This window comes from Mytilus trossulus, chromosome 4 (assembly GCF_036588685.1).
Source record: "Mytilus trossulus isolate FHL-02 chromosome 4, PNRI_Mtr1.1.1.hap1, whole genome shotgun sequence".
Taxonomy (NCBI): Eukaryota; Metazoa; Mollusca; class Bivalvia; order Mytilida; family Mytilidae; genus Mytilus; species Mytilus trossulus.
In genome coordinates, this window is record NC_086376.1 from 66,727,580 (window position 1) to 66,752,528 (window position 24,949).

A 24,949-nucleotide genomic window follows, 5' to 3' on the forward strand; every position below is an offset into this window, starting at 1 on the left:
CCTGAGAGGGCACTAATTTAATGATTCTCATTTAAAAAAAATCAAATAAGGCTAATCATTCAGAAAATAACCAAGCCATATATAGCGATTGGCAGTAAAACACAATGAAAAACATAGTCTTCATATGATGGTATGATACTAAACCCCTAACGGGAAGGATTGTGCCTGATGTTCATATGATGAAATCATAATCTTTCAGTCAGTTTAATTGAAGTCTGGAGCTGGCATGTCAGTTAACTGCTAGTAGTCTGTTGTTATTTATGTATTATTGTCATTTTGTTTATTTTCTTTGGTTACATCTTTTGACATCAGACTCGGACTTCTCTTGAACTGACTTTTAATGTGCGTATTGTTATGCGTTTATTTTTCTACATTGGTTAGAGGTATAGGGGGAGGGTTGAGATCTCACAAACATGTTTAACCCCGCCGCATGTTTGCGCCTGTCCCAAGTCAGGAGCCTCTGGCCTTTGTTAGTCTTGTATTATTTTTATATTAGTTTCTTGTGTACAATTTGGAAATTAGTATGGCGTTCATTATCACTGAACTTGTATATATTTGTTTAGGGGCCAACTGAAGGACGCCTCCGGGTGCGGGAATTTCTCGCTACATTGAAGACATGTTGGTGACCTTCTGCTGTTGTTTTTTATTTGGTCGGGTTGTTGTCTCTTTGACACATTCCCCATTTCCATTCTCAATTTTATTCAACTGAAATGGAAACGACATCAAATTTAAAGATAAAATAAAATTGTTTGGAGTGACTATTGGGTTTATGCTTGACTGTAACCAACACATATCAAACATATGTAAAAAAAAAAAAAAACAGCCAGACAGTTAAATATTCTGAAAAGAATTGCATCACACACGAATAAAATGGTAAAAACTACAATTGACAATTTACCATTCTTTCATCATATAGAACCTAAGTAACTGCTCACTCTCATGGCGTTTTTGTAGCGAGTGAAACCGTGACACACAAAAAAATAATTGAAAATTGAAAGAACCAGCTCTCAGATTATTCTACAATGACAACAATAACTCATAGAAAAAATTACTGGAACAATCTAATTAAAAAAAATTACTATATAAAAAGTCAACGTACAGCAGTATCATTGACCCACTTCAACACATTTTTCCAAGTTTTATATGTTAAGGAAAAACAACATTAAAATTGACCCCCCCCCCCCCCCCCCCCCCCCCCCCAAAGTAGAAAATTAAATTAAGGGAAGGTCAATTTCCACAGGCACTTGTTTTCTATCCATTGGAAGATCTACTATCCCTATATATTACTCGATATATAGGGATAGTAGATCTTCCCATGGATAGAAAACAAGTGCCTGTGTCAATTCCCATCAGTCAAGCTGCCGTTATCTCACCATGGGATATTAAACCGAAGTACTAATCACTGGATTAATACTACAATTACAAATTATATGCGATTTTATAAACTTAACAATTATAATATCCGTCCTCGTACTTATTGTTTCCGGCTATGGTTAATTGAAGGTTCTCAGATAATGTAAATTAAACACCATGCAAACGAGAAGTCTGCAGTGTCTTCTGTGGCTTTTACGATTATTTACTAGTATTTCAGGTAAGACGATGTTTTTTTAGAAACCGGCCAAGTTAATTATAGTACTGCGACTTATATATATACGAGTCTAAATTGAAAACTACGTTCAAACCTATGATTGCGTTGGATAAAAACCGCAATTTTTATACGTGTGCATGTCAAACAAATTTCGTTGTAGAAGGGTCTAAAAACAGCACAAACAACATTTTCCAAAAGACCAAAAAAGTGAAAAAGTATATTTAAACAAAACGCATTTGACTAACAGGTCGAACAACTGATGTTCTTTAACCCTGCTGAATGCCATATATATATATATATATGTGCTCAAGGTTACTGACTAAGAAAAAACAAGAAACAATTCATTGTCCTTACATGGCGGAAATGGCAATATAACTTCTTGACACAAACTACAAAGCATTCTTATTATGTACTTATGTAGACTAATTGTCTAATTTTACTAAACATTATTTGAAATACTAAGGCTTTTCTACCTCAAGAATATATATAACCTTGAATTTTAGTAATGTTTGGTCCTCAATGCTCTTCAACTTCGTACTTTATTTGACTTTTTTTTAAAACTTTTTTTAGATTCGAGCGCAGTCAGGATCCTACTTCGTCAAAATTATCTCCCCATTACGCCAGTTCATTTTCACAATCGTAGAAATGGAAGCCATTGTAGCGATGACGCGCTCTTGGAAACCGATAAATTTATCCACATTGCACCAATACGATCCTTATATGTCGGTTATATTTAAAAAGACAAATGTATCAACTAACTAATGAGCATCAGTTAATGATCTTGTCTGCATTGATTCAACTTAAAACTATTGTCTGATCGGTTGTCAGGTAAAATTTTCGAAAAATCATAAACATTTTAAAAAATTCTAATTAAATATTACGTGGAAGAGCAGACTAGATTTTTTTAGTGGTTGAAGACTAAAAACCCTAGTTATCACACACAAAAAAATCGAATTTTTCGAAGATATGCATTTTCATCATCCAACTTGTAAGACTGTCGTCAAGTACTTTCAGTAAAAAAATACCTATTCGAACACACCTTCTCTGTGTTTGTGACTCATTAGATAGGTATTTCACTTGACCCATATATTTCATCTTTAAGTACTGTTATTTTTTTGTGTTATAAAGTCAACCTGTAGTTGATATATAAAAATGATAGAATCTGAAGCGAGACGATGTATGAAATATTCTTACTTTGTACGAAATCAAGACAAAATACTCAACTCAAACACGCCCTAACTAAAAAAGGTGCACTCGATTTTCTCTTTTCGATACAATTGTTACCTTTGTTTTGGAATGTTTTCTTCAGTCACATAATGGAAGGGCAGACACGAAAATCACTGAACTAATAGATTGATATGTTTTCCGTCCGTGGTAATTTTTTCAAAAAAATCGGAGGTTATGCATTTTCGTTATCCAACTTGAAAGATACCAATGTCGTCGACTTGATATCTAATTGTTCTGCTTAACTATGTACTAGATAAATTTTAAAAACTTATGCAAATGGTGTTTTTGAAATAAAACACCTCGTTATTGAGAAGAAAATTGCAGTTTTGTATGTTTCTATTAACTTTTAAAAAATTTGTCACTATTGTAAACAATACAGTATACATTTATCGCCTTCTCTAATAAAGAGCTTCGATTCTTTTGTTCTATTTCAACCTGGTTTCTGACTGGAGCGTCGCTGTACATTCCTCTTAAAAGAGTGCTATCTTGTATTATTAGAAATATATACATAAATCTTTCTGAGAGTATTCTATTAACTAGTGTACCGGGCGTCTGAGGGTCCACCAAATTATACTTAGAGGGCATTTCTTTCTAACCAAAATTTTGTAAACGTTGTGAGGCGTTTGTTCATTATTTTTTCTAAACGCTACGAAAGTAGAAAAATACTAAGGGTGCATTTCTTTCTAGCACAAACGATACAAACGGCTAAGCGCGCACGTGTTTTGATCATTTCTTTCAAACATACGTTTTCCAAGTTTACATAAACTTTGACAAACTATGCAAACGATAAAAGTGCGTCTGCAGTTTGTCGTTTGTTAGTACAAACGCTACATTTTTTTCTTACTTCAACCTGATTAAACGAAGTATTTGTTTCTTTGTTGTTGTTTTCTAAACGCTACAAAAGAAGAAACAAATACATCGTTTAATAAGTCTTTACTGACCCTGTTTGAACTTTCAATTATGCACATGTTGTTGGTAAACAGACTTTTTACAAACGTAGAATTTTTTTTTTACATCGGTTTAATCTGGTTCAAGTTAGAAACAAACGTAGCGTTTGTATTAACAAACGACAAACGGCAAACTGTAGACGCATCTTTAGCAAGTGCATAGTTTGTCAACGTTTATGTAAACTTTGCAAAGGTATGTTAGAAACAAATGATCAAAACATGTGGGCGCTAATCCGTTTGCATCGTTTGTCTTAGATAGTAATGCGCTCAACGACGAACGACAGACTGTAAACGCATTTTTAGCGGGTGCATAGGTTTTGCAAGCGTTTGTATGATCAAAACATGCGCGCTTAGCCGTTTGCATCGTATGTGTTAGAAAGAAATGTACTCTGAATGTTTTTAAAATATAATCTAGGTATTGTTAGATGATGGAGGATTCCCTCCGCTGACTCACTCAGGGGCGGATCCAGCCATTTTAAAAAGGGGGTTCCCATCCCAGGACAAAAAGGGGGGTCCAACTATATGTCCCTATTCAAATGCATTGCTCGTCCAAAAAAAAGGGGGGTTTTAAACCATGGATAACTCACCTTGTTGATCCGCCACTGTCACTGTGAGACTATATACATACAAATTAACTTTATCGGAAAGGATTTATATAGGATGAGCCTTTAACCAATCTATTTGTTTGAATATTTAAACAATAAAGTCTTTGAATTGAATTGAATGTACTTCCACGAGGAAAATGCTTTATTTCCCCATAACATTTTGTATTAATTTGTCGTGAATACAATTTAATGGGAACATCCTAGCTGTCGAAAATTCATAATTTGGTAGTAACATACATATTTACTTGTAAACATTAAACACATAGCAAAGTTGGTTTACCGTGATATTGTGGTCATTGAATCATGCCATTTTGGTCACTATGATATATGTTATGAATTAAAAAAAAAACACACACAGAAGCGCCTTTTATAGCTTATTACGCTGTTCGGGTTTTGTTCATTATTGGATGACATATTTATGAAAGTTGACTCTGTCAAAGAATCAGTAATGGATTCCTTTTTAAAATATAGTAACACAATCATTTTAGGTCTAGAAGGATCTTGAAGGGGAAGACAGGGATACTTGTTCTAGATTTCTCTAATTTTTATAAACAATTTTTTTTATTGGTATGTCCATTATTCTCTCCTCTCTATATTAATTTAGCACTCCGTTATTCTCTATTTCAATTTTTGGCCTACTTTTCTCATTTTTTTCTCTCACTTTTTTGTCTACTTTAATTTATTAATAAATATGCTGATTCCAAGATTTTAGATGAGAAGCAATGTAAGAAAAATAACATGTAATCTTATTTGTATTAGACCAACGTGATTAGTATCTAATAAAAAAGAGAAATGAAATCCCCCACCATTCGCCTGTTGCAAAATATCATTTACATGTATACTGATTTTTTTCATCTAACGCAGTCAGAGTGTGTTGTTGTTTTTTCAGGATCTACCAGAATATTAGAAGGAAACGAATTTCTCCAAACAGTTGAACAAAGTTCTTTGTCCCTGACGTGTGAATATACCTACAGCCATACAAATGATAGTGTAATGCCCATCTTTAGGAAAAATGGACAAGAATTAGTCGGATTTGAGACAAATGTTACAAAAAGTTCATCAACTGTAAAACTAAATATTTTAAAATCGTCCATAGATATTTCAGACGGAGGAATATATACATGTATTTCAAACGATTCGACGTCCAATGTTACGATTATGGTTCTAGCAGGTATAACAACTCTTTGATCGAACTTTTATATTTTTTAAAATTTCTTTCTTACACGTATCTGTCATTCCAGTACTATGCTTATGTGTATGTAGGTATGCATGTGTGTCTAGTATTTTTGCTCGTTGGACGAAAAATAGAGTTTGCATGCATGCCGCAGTAATAATTTTGAACAGTTATAATGCAACGGCTTATTCGTTTGAGATATTTGATTTTCAAAATAACACTCAGAAAAAATAGCTTATGTGACAAGAAACACACATGTAAGAATCATATATATGTATATATATATAGTATAATAAACAATATTATATCAATGTCTAACACATATTTTGTTTTTTAATCAACACGAAACCTTTGAAGGACTCGGTAAACTTCGCAGTTCTACAAGAATCATACAAAAGAGTTGATTTTTGCTGACATTGACCTTATATTGTATCTGTACACGTCATTTTAGCTTTCAGAAGATGACAGCCGAAAGTTTCAAAATTGTAAAACCATACATTAAAAAAGATTAGTTAAAATATGTTTAGATCACAAGTATATCAATGTAATATATCTTCCATTTTTTTCAGACAACAGCAAGTTTGACCAATCATACAGTTTTATAGAAGACAAAGATTTAATGCTAGACTGTCCTGTTCAAAGTTTTCTCCAACCTACAGTAACTTGGTACAGAGAGGGTGTATTGCTAAACGATGATAGAATAGTATTGTCAAATATACAGGGAAAACAAAATGGTTCACTTCAGATTTCACCGGTTAAAACTTCGGACAGAGGTCATTATACTTGCTCTGCATCATGGAGTATTGGAAGAAAGTCATTTACAACTTTGGTCCGTGTAAGAGGTAAGACCATCACAGATCTATACAAATGGTACGACAAGACACTATACGCACAAGTTATGTCTACCTCTTATCATAGATATAAGAAGATGTGGTATGAGTGCCAACGAGACAACTCTCCATTCAAGTCACAATTTATAAAAGTAAACCACTATAGGTCAAAGTATACGGTCTTCGACATGCCTTAGCTCACATCGAACAGTAGGCTATATATATAAAGGGCCCCCCAAATTGACATGTGTAAAACATTCCAACTATATGTCTCCATTCAACTGATGCATTGATCGTCCAAAAAGGGGGTTCAAACCCCGGACCCCCTCCCCCTGGACCCGCCATTGCTGAACATCAGGATCCTGACAGTTAGAACAGGTGCAAACAAATACAGCTTAATAAAGTACCTATGTTTTAATAAATTGAAAGTACATCTGATATCATCTGGACCTAGATCACCCACACACATAAAAAATAGAGATAAAAGGAAGAATTTTTAAGTGTATTTTTTTGTATTATTGTTGCTGGTTTGATAGAATATTCAAATATCACAATTAATAATTGAAATCAATGGAGAAATGATAAAAAAATTATTGAAAATACCATTTTATAAAGGTATAAAACAATGTTCAAACCATGCATGCATGAAAAAATAACAAACGTAGTAAAATATAAATTATGAAACTATAAACAGTCAAATGACCAGCATTGGGTAACGTAGCAATACATACACAAATGTTCACATTATTCTCTATTTCATAATTGCAAAACTAGCCTTCATGAAAGGTGTAAAGTTTTTAAATGTGGATAATGCAAGTTGTTTTGCTGTTTTTGTTTCAGAAAAATTAGCACCTTTGTGGCCGTTTATTGGAATAGTGCTTGAAGTATTGGTTCTTGTTTTGATAATAATGTTTTGTAAAGACAACAAAAAGAAAACAGATCGGAAATCATCTTGACATTGAACTTAGCCGACATTGAAAGAGGAAGAAAGAAGAACGTGGCTTGAGAAGGAAGGACAGGCACACTGAGACGGTAGCTCTCAAATATTTACAAAGAATATATAACATCGATCAATGGATCTATGCACATATCGATTAGAATCAGCAATAAAGTCAATAATGATGCACCCTCGTCCTTCCTATACATAGTTGCGTCATTTTATTTTATTTCTTACTATATACCTAAAATTTCCTAGTGATCTACATGTATATTAAAAATGCAAAATAAAGATATGCTATAGTAAAGATATGCTATAGTAAAGAAATTTGTCTTTTATGACTATATATTGTTTTCTTATTTCTGTAGGCATTTAGCTAGTGCGAGACTTGTTTGTTTTGATTGCTTACATGTTTAAGAAAATGACATAAATTACGCTGGCCCACGTTACTTGTGGTACGCATTTTAATAATGTCAAGTTCAAGTTGTGTATAATTCTAAATTTTGAACGGAAATACACAATGAATATAGTTGAGTTCGAACGATTTTCATTCATTTGACCAATTTTAACAATGCCAACTTAAAACCACTTTTCAGTCTTTTTCTACATGGTGGTAATTTTTGTGAAAAAATCAAAATATTGGATAAAGTTACAAACTCGCCAATCAAGACTCATTCACACAATGTTGGTTCAAATTCGTTTCAGTAGTTTCACAGATGACGTGCTTCTTTAGTGATCTATAAGCCATCGAAAAAGATAATTAACGACAGAAAATATCTGATTGATTGATTAAATTGATTGAAAACGTATAGCCAGTCAATGTCGTTAAAAACTTTCATTTGCTGAACGTCCAGTTCATGCATTTTTAAGACGAGAAAAATGTTTGAAGGTCAAAGAAAGTAATTAAATGCCTACAATTTATTTTTTATTTTGCAAAAGTAAAACAAAATATAATAAAATCTTGGAAATTCGGAATTATAATTGGTAAAGGAATTTAACAAAGTTTTTTACATCAATAAAGTCAATTTTGTAAAAGGGAACACTTTTTTTTCAGTTTAACCGAATTTCCAAGATTTTATTATATTTTGTTTTACTTAGTTCTGAAACGGTTAGTCTCTGAGACACCTTGTTTCTGAGACAACTTGTTTTGATACACCTTGTCTCCGAAACACCTTGTTTTTGTTGAATATATATAGGGAATCACTGCATGAAGCAATATTTTAGAGGGCCCTTTTTTATATCAGGCAGTGGCCCCTATTTTAAAAAGTTCTTGATCCACCACTTAAGTCGCGGTATAAAATAAATACTAGCATTCTTTCAAAAAAGCAACGTCTTGTAGAAAGACGAAATATTTGTATATACAAGATTTTGTTTTGTTGTTATTGGCGTTGAACAAGCTGTCAGTAACTGAGAATGCTTTCACATCTGTATTTTTTGTCTTTTTGTTGTTGTTACCCTGTCACGTTCATTCTATGTTTTTGTTAGCTGTTTTTATTCCCCATTTATGTACATTCTGTTTTCTGTTTTCTGGTCTGTGCGTCAGTTCATCCGTCTGTCCCGCTACATGCAGGTTAAAGTTTTTGGTCGAGGTAGTTTTTAGTGACGTTGAAGTCAAATCAACAAATGTTCCTTATGGTATGATCCACTGAACATAGAAGATGATAGTGCGGATGGGGCATTCGTGTACTATGGACACATTCTTGTTCATCTTTGTATCGATCTGATGAATAGACATTTTCAACTGACTTTTAAATATAAAAAAGGTGATGTGGTATGATTGTCGATGGAACAACTCTCCACAAGAGACCAAATGATACATAAAAAAACAACTATAGGTCACTGTACATAAAAATGAAGATGTGGTGTGATTGCCAATGAGACAACTATCCACAAAATACCAAAATGACACAGACTTTAACAACTATAGGTCACCGTACGGTACTTCTTTTCGATTAGCCCATACCACATATAGACAGCTATAAAGGTATACCGAAATGACAATGTTAAAAATTCAAACGAGAAACTAACGGCCTAATCTATGTACAAACAATGAACGAAACACAAATATGTAACACAACAAGAATGTGTCCATAGTACACGGATACCCCACTCGCACTATCATTTTCTATGTCAGTCAGTGGACCGTGAAAATTGGGGTCAAAAGTTTAATTTGGAATTAAAATAAGAAAAAAAATATCATAGGGAACATGTGTACTAAGTTTCAAGTTGATTGGACTTCAACTTCTTCAAAAACTACCTTGACCAAAAACTTTAACCTGAAGCGAAAAGACGCACAGACGGACGAAAGGACGAACGGACGCAAAGACGGACGAACGGAGGCACAGACCAGAAAACACAATGCCCCTCTACTATTGTAGGTGGGGCATAAAAACAAATGACATCCATTGCATTACAAGGTCTTGACTTGGGACAGGTACATTCATACAGAATGTGGCGGGGTTAAACATGTAAGCGGGATATCAAACTTTCCCCAAACATGAGACAGTGGTATAACGGTACAATATAAGAACGAACTAATAAAATCAGTTGAAGAAGGCTTAACTCATTAGATGGATACAAATACAAATATTACACAGATTGGACGTGGCCGGGTACTTGTATATCCCAACAACAAAAAGACACTAAGTACAGATTTGAGAGTACTCGCAGTTACTGACAGCTAGTTCAAAGCCACTACCAACTTATGAAAAAAATCATGCATCTAAGACTAATATGTCAATCAGTATATACATATTCAACATCCATTGGAGTTAGCCGTCATAAACAGTCAGAGAAAACATGACCATGTGCAATGCCAAGATATACAGGTATTTCAAGCAGAGTGATCCATGAAGGTGTATATATGTATTAACTATGACAATACTATTCAGCTTGCTTTTTATTTACTAATAACAAAATCTATATTCAATATTGATACCACATATATTGTTTGTTTTTACATTATGCTTTGATAAAATACCAGTGTCCAACGCCGTCACATTTTTATGTGTCTGTCCCACGTAAGAAGCATGTAGATTAGTAATTGTCATTGGTTCATGTATGTTATATTAGTTTTTTGTAATATTTTTTGTTGCAAATTAGGCTTTTAGCCTACTAAATCAAATCGTTTCATATTTTTCATGTCGGGACATTTTATAGCTGACTTTAAGCAGAGACATATATACACATATATGTGTATATATGTCTCTGCTTTAAGGTATTGAGTTTTCTCATTGTTGAAGGCCGAACGATTGCAGATAATTTCTTACATACACTTCCTTTGAAATGGCGTTGGTTGATAGTTGTCTCATTTGCAATAATACCACATCTCCGGAATTTTATACAGAAATAATTGACTTACTAAAATCCCAAGCTCATCAACGGGGAAAAACGTAAAACGATACTACTAAATTCTTCGGCTGAAATTCACAAAAACCTAGCTGCACACATTTTTTTCTCCCAGAAGAAACCAATAATTGCTTATAAAAGAAACGGGAACTATAATTGTTGACTATAAATCTTAAAATAATTAATATGTGAGATACTCAACCATACACAACTTCTTATGACTTTTGAATCCAAACTCTGTGATATTCTCTCATTAACAATACCGAAAACTATACAAAATGTAAGGGCTAGGGGTGAGCTCGGAAGCTTAAGCCTTTTATTGGCACACATTGAAAAAAAATCCTAAACACAATGATGCATGTAATAACAGATCTTCATGTCATTATATTGTATAAGAAAGTCACGTGCGGACACATGACGACTTTGGGTCGTTCTTTGTTCCTTATATGTATAATAAAAGTTTGATTTATGCGTTCATTTATTACGAGGAATTGTTAACAAAACCCAAATTCCGCGTATATATATATTGATCAAAAAATAAATATACACAGGTATGCACTTTTCGATTCTTTTGTCGGTTCTATTTAGTCCTTCTCGGTTCTTTTCGGTAAATCGTCGGACCGGCAACATATTCTCATTGGTTTCTCTCCCCTTACTTTTAAACCCCTTATTTGAAAACAAAAACAGTGCGAGAAAGAAGACTTGATTATGTCTCATCAGATTGATGCAGTTATATGGTAATATATGATTTCATCAATAGACAATACCTAAATGTTGTTACCTGCCTAATGATATTCTCATTAAGAATTTCTATTGCAAGAACATGCCCAGAAATTCATAAATTTTATGGTTTCTTAAAAGGTTCATCATAACTGAGACTACTATAACACAGAGATTGGTCACTTCCTGTACTGACCAGTCAAATCGTGATTATTTTTGTGTCATCGATAACATCTGAGTCACGTGACATGATGGGTTCGAGAAGATGGAAAAATCCGCCATCTTTGACTGCTGAAGAAAAATAATTATTTAGCGAATGTGTATGTTTAAAGAGGTTTATATTTCGGTAAGTGTGAATATAACATTGAGATAATCATTATTGTTTGCTTATAATCACTTTAAATAGAAAAAAAATGCAGTTATATACTTGAATTTACTGACTAATTCGGAAGGTAATCTCCATTTTTTACCAGTGTATGGGACTGGGTCAATGAGAAATTCGATCATCACTTATAGTTCAGATGAACAATCTGTTTCCTTGATATTTAAGTACAAGCCTTGGTTATAATCCTTTGTACTCGTGTAAAATTTGTAATTTTACGAAATACCGTTTTTTTGTGATCGTGACATTTCCGATTCATAATTAAGAATCACACGTGACAAGTTCGAGTGACAAGGTAAATAAACAACATGAGGTCTGATAACGAATGAAAGGTTCATTTATATTGTTAGTTTAAGAAATTCAGACTTATATTTGGATCTGTTAATAAAATAAAAGCAGTCTTTTAAAAGCAGGGAGAGGGTTGGGATCCTGCTATAAACATGTTTAACCCAGCCACATTATTTAAAATGCTGAAATGGAGGGGTCACTATGAAAACTTTTAAAATATAGAAAAATAAAGGTTGGCAGGTAGAACTTACATAAATGAAGAGATTAATGAAAAATGAAGAGATGGATGCCCTATTTATAAAATTCCAATGTCCCCAGTCGGCTCCAGAAGCGATGAAGCAGCGCATCTATTTTGGGTAGGGACTAGGCAAATATCCACTTTTTGATATTGGAGAGCTCTGACGTCCTACGGCCCCAGCTTGTCTTGCAAAACAGCAGTCGGACGTCAGAGTAATCTCGGAGTAATTAATTATGTATGTGTCTGTCCTAGCTAAGTCAGGAGCCTGTAATTTAGTGGTTGTAGTTTGTTTATGTGTTACACATTTGTTTTTCGTTCATTTTTTTTTTACATAAATAAGGATGTTCGTTTTCTCGTTTGAATTGTTTTACATTGTCTTATCGGGGCCTTTTTTAGCTGAATACGAGGCTGGGATACGAGGTATGGGCTTTGCTCATTGTTGAAAGCCGTACTGTGACCTATAGTTGTCAATTTCTGTGTCATTTTGTCTTTTGTGAACAGTTGTCTCATTGGCAATCATACCACATCTTCTTTTTAAATTATGAGATCTTATAATGATAAAGGTTCTATACATTTTCATTGATAATATATTCTTTATTGTAGGATTATCCCAGAAAGAAATCGTGCATTGGATTTGGAAGAACGTTGAAGTCTACTGGACAAAGTGAAAAAAAATAATTATTATTTTAAAATTTCATTGTCATATTGTTATGCTTGTCTCAGTATATGGAGAAATAAATATTTATGAATTTTGATATACATGTTTATTTATATGTCGATGATTTCTACAACTGAATTGCAGAAATTTACATACATGCTTAGTCTGAATGACAGGTCAATTAAAAAACACACAAGTAACCACACATCTTGATATATTAAAGGGAAAGCGACTTTAAGCAATACATGTACTAATACTATTTAAAGAGGAGATGTTGGTATATTACAGTAGAGAAAACGAATAGTCTACATTAACAAAGCAATTTACCAAAAAATCAGATATGACAGACATGAACCACACCCAACCACTGAAATACAGTATGCTGACTTGAGACATAGGTGAAACAACACAATCAGAACTAACTTTAAACATGTTGAAAAATGTTTCATTGCGGGATCATCAGACTGACTGTACATAAAATATTCATCATTGACAGATGAGTTGTGAATTGAATTTTAATTGACAGAAAGAGTGACATCATCATATACTATCATATTTTATAGTCTTGTTTAGATCTGACCCTGCTTCATCTTTATACATTCTGCAATGTTTTTGCTCACACATATAATTTGTATGATATTTTGATCATTTAGTCATGCAACCTGGAAGCTTTCTTCATATAGTACATCTTGTGTCATTAAACCTGGAACTGCACTATACATTAAATGGTATATAACTAGATTTGTTACACCAAGAAATACAATTCACCAAAAATACTTCTTCAGTTGAGGCGTGGTAATATTTGGAAATTGTCAACGAAAACAATGTGATATTACAAATTTAATTGAGTTTTAGATACTTCATACAACCTCAATCACTAGGGTACAAAAAATTATAATGTATGTCATAAGATCTCATAAAGATTTTGTAAAAACGCAATAAACCCCATATTCGAGAAATATTTGCCACTGGTGCTCTCATGTAGCTTAGAAATTGAAATTTGACAATCCTTCACCATACTTTTCACTGATCAAATTGAAAACAGGATTTTCATTATTAATTCAAAAATGTTGTTTTTGTTTTTTGAAACAAAAATATACCATTTCATCTATTTATATAGTTCATTATGGTATTGGTTTTGGCCATTGTTCTAGGCAGTTCGATTTCGGAATTCCTGAAGTTTACTTCTGTGTTGTTTGGTCTCTGAGGAGAGACTTATTACTTACCTTTTATCTTGATTAGAATGTTTTTTCTTCTTAAATAGCCATGGAAACCAGAAACGGAAGAATAATATAAAAAAGAAGATGTGGTATAATTGCCAATGAGACAACTGTCACCACAAGAGACCAAAATGACACAGACATATACCACTATAGGTTACTGTACGGCCTTCAACATTAAGTATTGTCACACTCGGGCCACTGATATATAGCTTGTCGTTTCGATTGACAAGCAACTGCGGTTGCTGCTTCTTTTGTATTTTTTTGCAGTCTTTGCAGCAGAGACTTTATCCTTGTCAGATTCAATATCTGATGCAGTATAATCACTCCGTTAAAGATCAAGAATTGAGATCGATTCCAATCATCCCAAGATAAAAAAAATCATTGTGAATTTGAAAATAAAAATGACGACGATTTTGGGGGAACATTTATTCATAATTTTAATTTTTATGGCTTACTATGTGTAAACTGGCCACATACTGATTGATACTTCGACATGATCGAAGATTGAAACAACAGCAGGGTCCAGTTTAGCTTATGTGAAGTTCTAACTCTTTCCTGATCTATTACCCAAGTAAATTATTCATTTGACTTTTATAATGAAATTTTGTGTTTCTAATGTATTTGCCGCAAAATACATTGTTTGCAAAATCTTTATCTAAATTGATTGAGTAAGGAATCTTTGATTTATCATTTATTACTGACTATGAAAGGCATCCTTATTAGCTGAATCTTTAATAGGAAGCAATGACTATATGTGATCAGAAATAAACCGCACCACCTAATTATCAAACTGAAAATTAAAAAAAAAGACATAAGAGAAAGGGGTTGAAACCGAAAAAAATATGGGTTCAAAAATAAAATTTACGTAGGATAATCTGAATGAGGTTCTTGGTGGGGTTTCTTTATTTACTATAATAAAATATTTGATTTGATTATTTCTGTGTAATTATTCTCTATTTAAATTGTAACACCGAGTTAGTTTCTAGTCTCTATTCTTTATTTGACGGTCCATTTTTCTCCATTCTCTACATGTTTTTTGAATATTGTAAAACCCCATTTATACCCTCCTGAATCCTACCTCCAGTGCAACGATGGTAATTGACAAGGTTTACTGCAATAAATATGTAACATGGGTACTCGTAGTGAGCTGTAAAAATACCTTGTACAAGTATACAAGTTTATTGCAATTAACGGAGCCTCGTGTATCTTGAGGGCACCCAGCTGTGAAACAAATTCACCTCCCATGCTATTGAGACTACCTGTCTTTACAGGTAAAATACTTGTTTATTAGATACAATTAACGGACCTGTAGCAAAACAATGTATCAAACTTTAAGATGGATAAGATTAATCACATTTGCATTTTCGCCGCATAATTAAAATTTATTAACGAACTATAAACTGATTAAAAATATCTAGATATGAATAGTTAAACGAAAATATTAATAATTTATTTTCTTTTTCCCTCTAATTCAATTTTTTTTATGATTTATTTTTAATTATATCCGATACTGAAATAGACAATTAGTAGTTTCGGTGATTAGGTGATGAAATTTGTCGTCTGCTACTGATAAATACGAAACTACGATTGAATACGAAACTACGTTATATTAACGTAGCTGAAAAGGTGGAGACTCACACTACACGATAAATCGGTAGTGACCAATCTCTGTGTTATAGTAGTCTCAGATCATAACAAATGGACAAATATGGCCGTATTTTCACCTCGAAAACTTCTCTGTGTACAGTCTTACCTTTGCTGTTTAGAAAGTTTTAATGCCTAGCATCCACTAGATATATTTGAAAGTTAAATGCATTTTGTGTTTAAGAAAGATAAAATCTTTCTTGGTTTTTGATGGGCATTGTTTCCCCTTTCTGCAGAAGGTGTAAAAATAAACAAACTGTACACCTGAATTACTTTGATACTGTTCACTCACAGACTCAGATAAACTCTTTAACTCACCTATAGTTGTGAAGATACCTCTTGTCCATATCAATTAAGGACAATCAAAACAATACAAACTGGTTTGTTACCTGAGGGAGCATCTCAGAGGGGGATAGGAGGGGTCCTGATCCTGAAATCCCGGGCTAAAAAACAGGAAATCTCAGACTTATAAACACGAAATCCTGAGGTCCCGGATTTGGAATAAAGATTTCCCGTATCCTTAAAGGGTCAATCTCGAAATCCGGAGCTTAAAAACAACTGATCCCGGAGTCACGATTAAGGTCCTATCCCCCTCATCTCATATTTTTACGACAACTGAGTTAATTTTCACACCTTTTGCATGAAGGAAAAAAATACCCATCAAAATCCAAAAGAGATTTTATCTTTCTGAAACACAAAATGCATTTAACTTTAATATATCTAGTGGATGCCAGGCATTAAAATTTTTCCAGGTAAGTCTGTTCTCAGAGTAAATTTTGGCATGTAAATACAGCCAAATTTGTCCGTTTGTTATGATGAACTATAAGGGTTCCTAGTCCAAATAATTGTGACATCTTGAAAAGCTATCATATTTTTTTAAAATATTTAAAATAGCCTTCGAAGACGTCATAATTATTTGGACTAAATGGTTCTCAGCCATGCCACCATTGAATACTTTATATAATTGAAGGGGTCATTCTGTTATTTATTTTTTTGAGATTGGGCTGTACATTGACTGGTCCAAATAATTATGACGTCTGGCAAGGCTGTTTGATTTTTTTCTTTCTGGGACACCTTCCTACGCTACTGACTGAATAACACAAAATATTTAAAAAATCAAAATAATTATGCATTCACTATATATTACTTCTATGGTTTTACAGCAACAATTAATTATTTGGATGTCTTCTCCTGCAAACGGAACTTGTCAGAAACATAAATTGTAGAATTTTAAGTTTGTTCAAGGAGGCTGTTAGTGTTATCCAATAAAAACCGTAACCATACAATAATTCTGATAGTCTATACAAATTAATATACAAAACATATATTTCTCATGTGAATCCATGACCTTCATCATTAGACCAAACTGTGGAAGTACCAAATAAATATACAATATAATGTCAAGGTCAGGAAAATATAAACTTTTTTGTATGAAGAAAATGGGGAAGTAGTACTGCAACCAGAGTTAATTTTTTAAAACTTTAATGGTCCGGAAGAACACACACCTGAATTATATATCAATGGAAAGAGGAAAACGTGTATAATAAGAAAAGTTGGGTCGTAAAAATCCAGAGTGGTCACAACCATGTGAAATTGAGGTCAAAGGATCAATATTTCAACCACAAGGACAAAAGGAGAAATATTCTGAAATTTATTCGATAGAATGCTACAAAAACGATTCAATCATAAGCATATGATATAAACGATGTTAAAACAACAAAGGAGTAGGTCCGGTTAGGACCGATTTTGGTCTCAAATTTTAGTTTCATCTGACGAAAGATTTTGATCACTTTTTAAACACTCAAGTGTCTATTTCATATGATTCAATTAATTTATGTGAAAGATTTTAACTTATTTACTCATTAAAAACGATCCGATTCAAGCTCAAATATGAAAAATCTACCAAATATGCGAAAAAGTGTCACTTTTCAGATTGTTTTTGTCAAAAACGAAAGTGGCCGCATCCGTGTTCATCCTCGATCTTTATATGTTATGTATTATCATCAAATACAACTTCCACTTCAATATTTTGGATGAACACGAATGCTGCCACTTTCGTTTTAAACGGAAACCGTCTAAAATTTAACTAAAATGCTGGAATTGTGAAGATTTCAGCAATTTAGCATGACTAAATGGTGCTAGTACCCAATATATGTGCAATGTATAGTCAAAAACAGCCCATATTTATGTAGCAGAACCATTCTACTATCCAATAAATAACTAAAAGTTTGCATTTTAACAATTTTGTAAAACTGCTATATTTTGGGGCCAAAAAGGGGTCTTACTCCTTTGACTATTTACATGAAGAGCTGACATAACAAAATGGCGTTGGTTTGGAACCTTTTGATTTTTTTCCATTTAAGACATAGCAAAAAAAGAAGTGGCCTTGACCTTTTCACATCCATAAACTTTCATATTGTGTAAAGTGTTTCACTATAGTATATTACAGAATTATTTTCTAAACTATAAAACACCAGTTTATCAAATTATTTCAATATTTTTTCTATCTTTGAAAAAAACCAAATTCAAGCGCTGAAACAGTGTTTTTAATTTTGCATCTTAAAGGTTGTGTATTTTGTGGAAATTAGTATCTAGTTATAGATAAATACATATTGTGTGTTTGCAAAGTCTGGACAGAGCAGCTATAACGCAAAATATACTATAGTTACCCAAGACGAATGCGAGGATAAAAAAAATTGAGTGTAAAACAAAGTCAGTTTGGTGCATGATCATTTTTATACGACTTCATCGTATATTGCTATCACGTTGGCGCCGTCGTCGTCGTCCGAATACTTTTAGTTTTGGCACTCTAACTTTAGTAAAAGTGAATAGAAATCTATGAAATTTTAACACAAGGTTTATGACAACAAAAGGAAGGTTGGTATTGATTTTTGGGAGTTTTGGTCCCAATATTTTAGGAATAAGGGGCCAAAAAGGGCCCAAATAAGCATTTTCTTGGTTTTCGCACTATAACTTTAGTTTATGTTAATAGAAATCTATGAAAGTTTGACACAAGGTTTATGACCACAAAAGAAAGGTTGGGATTGATTTTGGGAGTTTTGGTTTCAACAGTTTAGGAATTAGGGGCCAAAAAAGGGCCCAAATAAGCATTATTCTTGGTTTTCGCACCATTACTTAAGTTTATGTAAATAGAAATCAATGAAAATTAAACACAATGTTTATGACCACAAAAGGAAGGTTGGTATTGATTTTGGGAGTTTAGGTCCCAACAGTTTAGGAATTAGGGGCCAAAAAGGGACCCAAATAAGCATTTTTCTTGGTTTTCGCACCATAACATTAGTATAAGTAAATAGAAATCTATGAAATTTAAACACAAGGTTTATGACCACAAAAGGAAGGTTGGTATTGATTTTGGGAGTTTAGGTCCCAACAGTTTAGGAATTAGGGGCCAAAAAGGGACCCAAATAAGCATTTTTCTTGGTTTTCGCACCATAACATTAGTATAAGTAAATAGAAATCTATGAAATTTAAACACAAGGTTTATGACCATAAAAGGAAGGTTGGTATTGATTTTGGGAGCTTTGGTCCCAACAGTTAAGGAAAAAGGGGTCCAAAGGGTCCAAAATTAAACTTTGTTTGATTTCATCAAAATTGAATAATCGGGGTTCTTTGATATGCCAAATCTAACTGTGTATGTAGATTCTTAACTTTTGGTCCAGTTTTCATATTGGTCTACATTAAGGTCCAAAGGGTCCAAAATTAAACTTAGTTTGATTTTGACAAAAAATGTAATGGTTGGGTTTTTTGATATGCTGAATCTAAAAATGTACTTAGATTCTTGATTATTGGCCCAGTTTTCAAGTTGGTCCAAATCGGGGTCCAAAATTAAAATTTGTTTGATTTCATCAAAAATTGAATAAGTGGGGTTCTTTGATATGCCATATCTAACTGTGTATGTAGATTATTCATTTTTGGTCCTGTTTTCAAATTGGTCTACATTAAAGTCCAAAGGGTCCAAAATAAAACTTAGTTTGATTTTAACAAAAATTAAAATCTAGGGGTTGTTTGATATGCTGAATCCAAACATGTACTTAGATTTTTGATTATGGGCCCAGTTTTCAAGTTGGTCCAAATCAGGATCTAAAATTATTATATTAAGTATTGTGCAATAGCAAGTCTTTTCAATTGCAAAGTATTGCACAATGGCAAGAAATATCTAATTGCACAATATTGTGAAATAGCAAATCTTTTTTTTAATTAGAGTTATCTTTCTTTGTCCAGAATAGTAAGCAAGAAATATCTAATTGCAAAATATTGTGCAATAGCAAGATTTTTTTTTAATTGGAGTTATCTTTCTTTGTCCAGAATCAACTTAAATCTTTGTTATATACAATATACAATGTATGTTCACTTTTTACTACCAACTGATAAATTAAAATAATCTTTACCATTCAGTGATAACAAGCAGTTTTTTTACATCTTAATATTTAATGATATATTTAAATGAGTAGTTATTGTTGCAAACTCCATTAGAAATTTTAATTGAGATTAGTTTTGGAATAAGGGAAAGAGGGATGTGATTAAAAAAATTGGGTTCAATTTTTGCTCATTTGAAATTTCATAAATAAAAAGAAAATTTCTTCAAACATTTTTTGAGAGGATTGATATTTAACAGCATAGTGAATTGCTCTAAGAGAAAACAAAAATTTTGAGTTCATTAGAACACATTCATTCTGTGTCAGAAACCTATGCTGTGTCAACTATTTAATCACAATCCAAATTTAGAGCTGAATCCAGCTTGAATGTTGTGTCCATACTTGCCCCAACCGTTCAGGGTTCAACCTCTGCGGTCATATAAAGCTACGCCCTGCGGAGCATCTGGTTTTTAAAGGAATAATCCTGGTAAAAAAGTTATCTCATTAATTTTTTAAGGGATGAATAAAAAATTATACAATGTAATGCCAATTTTCTAATGTTGTTATTCAAAATCAGTCATGATCCTTATATAACTTTTAAAAGCGAAACACAATAGCTCAAGTATTCATTAAAAAGGGATATGAATCAATCTCTTAGTCATCATATGCGGATTCAGTACGCGTATTAGCATTACAAGACACTTCCCTTTTATTATAATAACAAGTTAGGCGCAGGACAGAGTTTGTTCAAAGTAAACACAGTTTTTAAGTACAAATGCTATCTGGAGCGTAAATACCATCATGATTCGGTCAAACTCGTCAGATATAGTCTTACCTTTGCATAGGAAACACAAAAGCAATGTGAGAACAAAGTTTCTATCAATGTTTGTGACCCATATTCCCATATGCATATGCATGATATATCTGCACTGCCAATCCCAAATGTAATGGGACGAATGTTGATACAGAAACGATTGATTTTGTAAAAGCTATACATTTACGATTTTTTTTTATCTAAAGGGACACTATACGGTTCAGAAGCGCCTTTGTGTTATTTTTTATCAAATAACTAACAAATGAAATGAACTTTTGGACCTGATAATGGTTTACTTTTATAAATTGTGACTTGGATGATGTGTTGTATCATTGGCACACATACCACATCATCCTATATCTATTAAGAATTACGCTATGTGGGCATCATTTCCATAGAAATACCAAAACAAGGACATAGCTCATAAGAGCACAGGTGGCAGGGTGAATTAATTGTTCTTCTTTTAATGTATCCTTGATATTTAAGACACACCATGGCGTAATTCGGAAAGTCTTAACATAGACTTCAATTTTCCTGCAGCAGATATGGCGTCCCCTATATTGAGTTCAGAGCTAAACTCTATATTTCATATCCCTTGGCTCCACTGTGTCTGAATTGTAAGGTGTCACACTATCTAGTTAGTTCTGGAGTTTGGCAGTTTGGTAAGCATCAGAGACAATCTTGGCTAAAAGTGATAGGTATATGTAGAGAACGTGCTACATGAGAAAGGCTTTTTCTTATGAAGAAAAAATCACATCAATAACAATCGTTACTAATGAACTGACAGCAAGTTCAAATTCCAATTTTTCAGTAACTGATTTACTTAATTGCACAGGTGTTGACCTAAATAAGTACTTGGTTATGCATTGATAAATGATTACTCACATTAATAGGCACAAATTAAAAGACTGTCAACACATTTAGAGGACTCAGTTTTGTGTAGTTTTCTTTTTTTTTTAAAGGTTTTTCTTTTACACAAAAACCCTATTTTCATATCCAAACTACAAGGAAGAAACTGAGCGCTAGATCGTATAAAAGTGTCAGGTTGTGAGGATACATGTCGATCAGTTTGATCACATATATGGATTTCTGTTGTTTCTAATTTAAAGTTCCCAAAGGGTGACTTGGGAAACGAAATATGGTTACTTGGTCTTCTCCCGACCGGCAGTAAAATGAGGTTGGGCATCCGTTTGGCTGTGCGGGCTGTATCAAGCTCGCAGTCACGTCCGGTAAGAGTGTGGACGTTAAATCGGAAGTCTCGTGTAAAAGGAGTGCCTAATTCTTTGCACGCTAACAAACCTTGCAACAACTCTTTGAGGGGTCCATAGGTGGTCTGTTGCAATGGAAAATTTCTGTCCCAATCCAATATACCATCATTTTCCAGTGGCAGTCTAAATTTTCCCGACCATCATCCCGAATGGCCTCTATTATGTCAAAACATACCTATTGTTTTTATTGTTAACTTGACTATTTGTTCTCTTCCTGAACATGCATGAAATATTTGACACTGGATGTTAAGCAACGAACAATCAATCAATCAATCTAATTTAAAGACCACCAATTTTGCCTTCTGGTGCAAGTCTTATAACATCACTGATGATTCGCCCAGGGAAAGCAGAATATCAAGAGAAGTTAGTTTTAGCAAAACCTTAACACACACCAAATTTCTGCCAAACTTCAATAGTGCTTTTTCCCTGACCAATTGCATGCACATTAATTGCTCTGAGGTTAAACATTGACATACAATGTATTTTCACACAAAATCAACTAGTCATTATCCGGAAAAAAAACTCTTATCCGAGGATTTGAATAATTTTTATAAAAAGTCAAAATTTTATACTAAAAATATAACTTATTTACAGAAAAAACACGAAAGAACTACTACTATATATGTTCAAATCACTCAAAAACAAATTAACTTCTACAAAATCTACATAATCACATCGAAACTATCAAATTGATTGTGAAGGAAAAAATAAATGGTGGAGCTGATTGACGGATAGGAAATTTCTGTAATTAAAAAAGGTACAAATGATGTTTTTATTTTTGATTTTTTGACAAAATTGTTTGAAATTTGCCCAACAAAATTTGCATGCAGTATTGCAGTAATATGTTTTGTCTTTTCAAATGTCAAATACTGTTTTTATTGAATCATATGTTTTCTCGTTTTCAAGAAAAACGCATTAAATTTCCATCTAAAAAACAGCCAACTTTAAGTTTGAATGTTTTACTTGGAGATGGTATTAAATTTATGTCTTCATCATTATGATGATCCTTGATGATATGAGCATAGAAAATATTTACGAAAATAGCGGGAAACTTAACCAAAAAATATATTTTTGGATTTTAAGGTAACTACCCAAATACGTAAATTGAGGGGTATCCCATTAAAGGTATTAAATACAAAAATGTGACCATAGAAACTTTTTACGACCCGACGGAAATTAAGATATAGATATTATTCTATCATTTAAAACAATTTGCAGCCTTGTGTTATTCCAAACCATTAAACTCCTTAACTAAGAGTCTTTTTCGATGTCAGTTGCAGTACTAAAGGTAGAGGTTCTACTTTTAAGTGTGGCCTTACATACAGTCTGCAGTTAAAGTTTTTAAAACATTTATTAGATCATAAATTATCTTTGATTTTTACCAAACATGGACAGAAGCTTTTTACGATCAAAAGATAGTATCAACAGGAATATTTTTATTGATTTTTTTCCTCATTTTTTATACGACCGCAAATTTTGAAAATATTTTCGTCGTATATTGCTATCACGTTGGCGTCGTCGTCGTCGTCGTCGTCGTCCGAATACTTTTAGTTTTCGCACTCTAACTTTAGTAAAAGTGAATATAAATCTATAAAATTTTATCACATGGTTTATGACCACAAAAGGAAGGTTGGTATTGATTTTGAGAGTTTTGGTCCCAATATTTTAGACATTAGGGGCCAAAAAGGGCCCAAATAAGCATTTTCTTGGTTTTCGCACTACAACTTTAGTTAAAGTGAATAGAAATCTATGAAATTTTGACACAAGGTTTATGACCACAGAAGAAAGGTTGGGATTGATTTTGGGAGTTTTGGTTTCAACAGTTTAGGAATAAGTGGCCAAAAAAGGGCCCAAATAAGCATTATTCTTGGTTTTCGCACAATAACTTTAGTTTAAGTAAATAGAAATCTATGAAATTTAAACACAAGGTTTATGACCATAAAAGAAAGGTTGGTAATGATTTTGGGAGTTTTGGTCCCAACAGTTTAGGAATAAGGGGCCCAAAGGGTCCAAAATTAAACTTTGTTTGGTTTCATCAAAATTGAATAATTGGGGTTCTTTGATATGCCGAATGTAACTGTGTATGGAGATTTTTAACTTTTGGTCCCGTTTTCAAATTGGTCTACATTAAGGTCCAAAGGGTCCAAAATTAAACTTCGTTTGATTTTGACAAAAAATTAATCGGTTGGGTTCTTTGATATGCTGAATCTAAAAATGTACTTAGATTCTTGATTATCGGCCCAGTTTTCAAGTTGGTCCAAATCGGGGTTCAAAATTAAACTTTGTTTGATTTCATCAAAAATTGAATAAATTGGGTTCTTTGATATGCCAAATCTAACTGTGTATGTAGATTCCTCATTTTTGGTCTTGTTTTCAAATTGGTCTACATTAAAGTCCAAAGGGTCCAAAATTAAACTTAGTTTGATTTTAACAAAAATTGAAATCTTGGGGTTCTTTGATATGCTGAATCCAAACATGTACTTAGATTTTTGATTATGGGCCCAGTTTTCAAGTTGGTCCAAATCAGGATCTAAAATTATTATATTAAGTTTTGTGCAATAGCAAGTCTTTTCAATTGCACAGTATTGCGCAATGGCAAGAAATATCTTATTGCAAAATATTGTGAAATAGCAATTTTGTTTTTAATTAGAGTTATCTTTCTTTGTCCAGAATAGTAAGCAA

General features: G+C 32.9%; 2 protein-coding genes across 2 annotated transcripts in view; both read left to right on the forward strand.

Moving 5' to 3' along the window:
* Positions 1 to 1,461: 1,461 nt before the first annotated feature.
* LOC134714122 (neuroplastin-like) lies at positions 1,462 to 7,654 on the forward strand. Its single transcript, XM_063575368.1, has 4 exons — positions 1,462 to 1,591; positions 5,257 to 5,538; positions 6,111 to 6,383; positions 7,212 to 7,654. Exons 1-4 carry the CDS (start codon positions 1,531 to 1,533, stop codon positions 7,325 to 7,327), a joined length of 732 nt encoding a protein of 243 aa, XP_063431438.1. The 5' UTR covers positions 1,462 to 1,530; the 3' UTR covers positions 7,328 to 7,654.
* Positions 7,655 to 11,552: 3,898 nt separating this feature from the next.
* The window catches only part of LOC134715791 (alpha-aminoadipic semialdehyde dehydrogenase-like), a 184,457-nt gene continuing 171,060 nt past the window's right edge, over positions 11,553 to 24,949 (forward strand). The window contains exon 1 of the mRNA XM_063578238.1: positions 11,553 to 11,722. Coding sequence (XP_063434308.1) covers positions 11,693 to 11,722 — 30 coding nt within the window. The 5' untranslated portion in view covers positions 11,553 to 11,692. The remainder of the gene's footprint in view (positions 11,723 to 24,949) is intronic.

Excerpts from the sequence above, each read along its gene's own strand:
- LOC134714122 (XM_063575368.1), top strand. The coding sequence starts at position 1,531 with ATGCAAACGAGAAGTCTGCAGTGTCTTCTGTGGCTTTTACGATTATTT. Across the intron at positions 5,539-6,110 it reads TACGATTATGGTTCTAGCAG|ACAACAGCAAGTTTGACCAA; the intron begins GTATAACAACTC and ends CATTTTTTTCAG. Across the intron at positions 6,384-7,211 it reads AACTTTGGTCCGTGTAAGAG|AAAAATTAGCACCTTTGTGG; the intron begins GTAAGACCATCA and ends TTTTTGTTTCAG.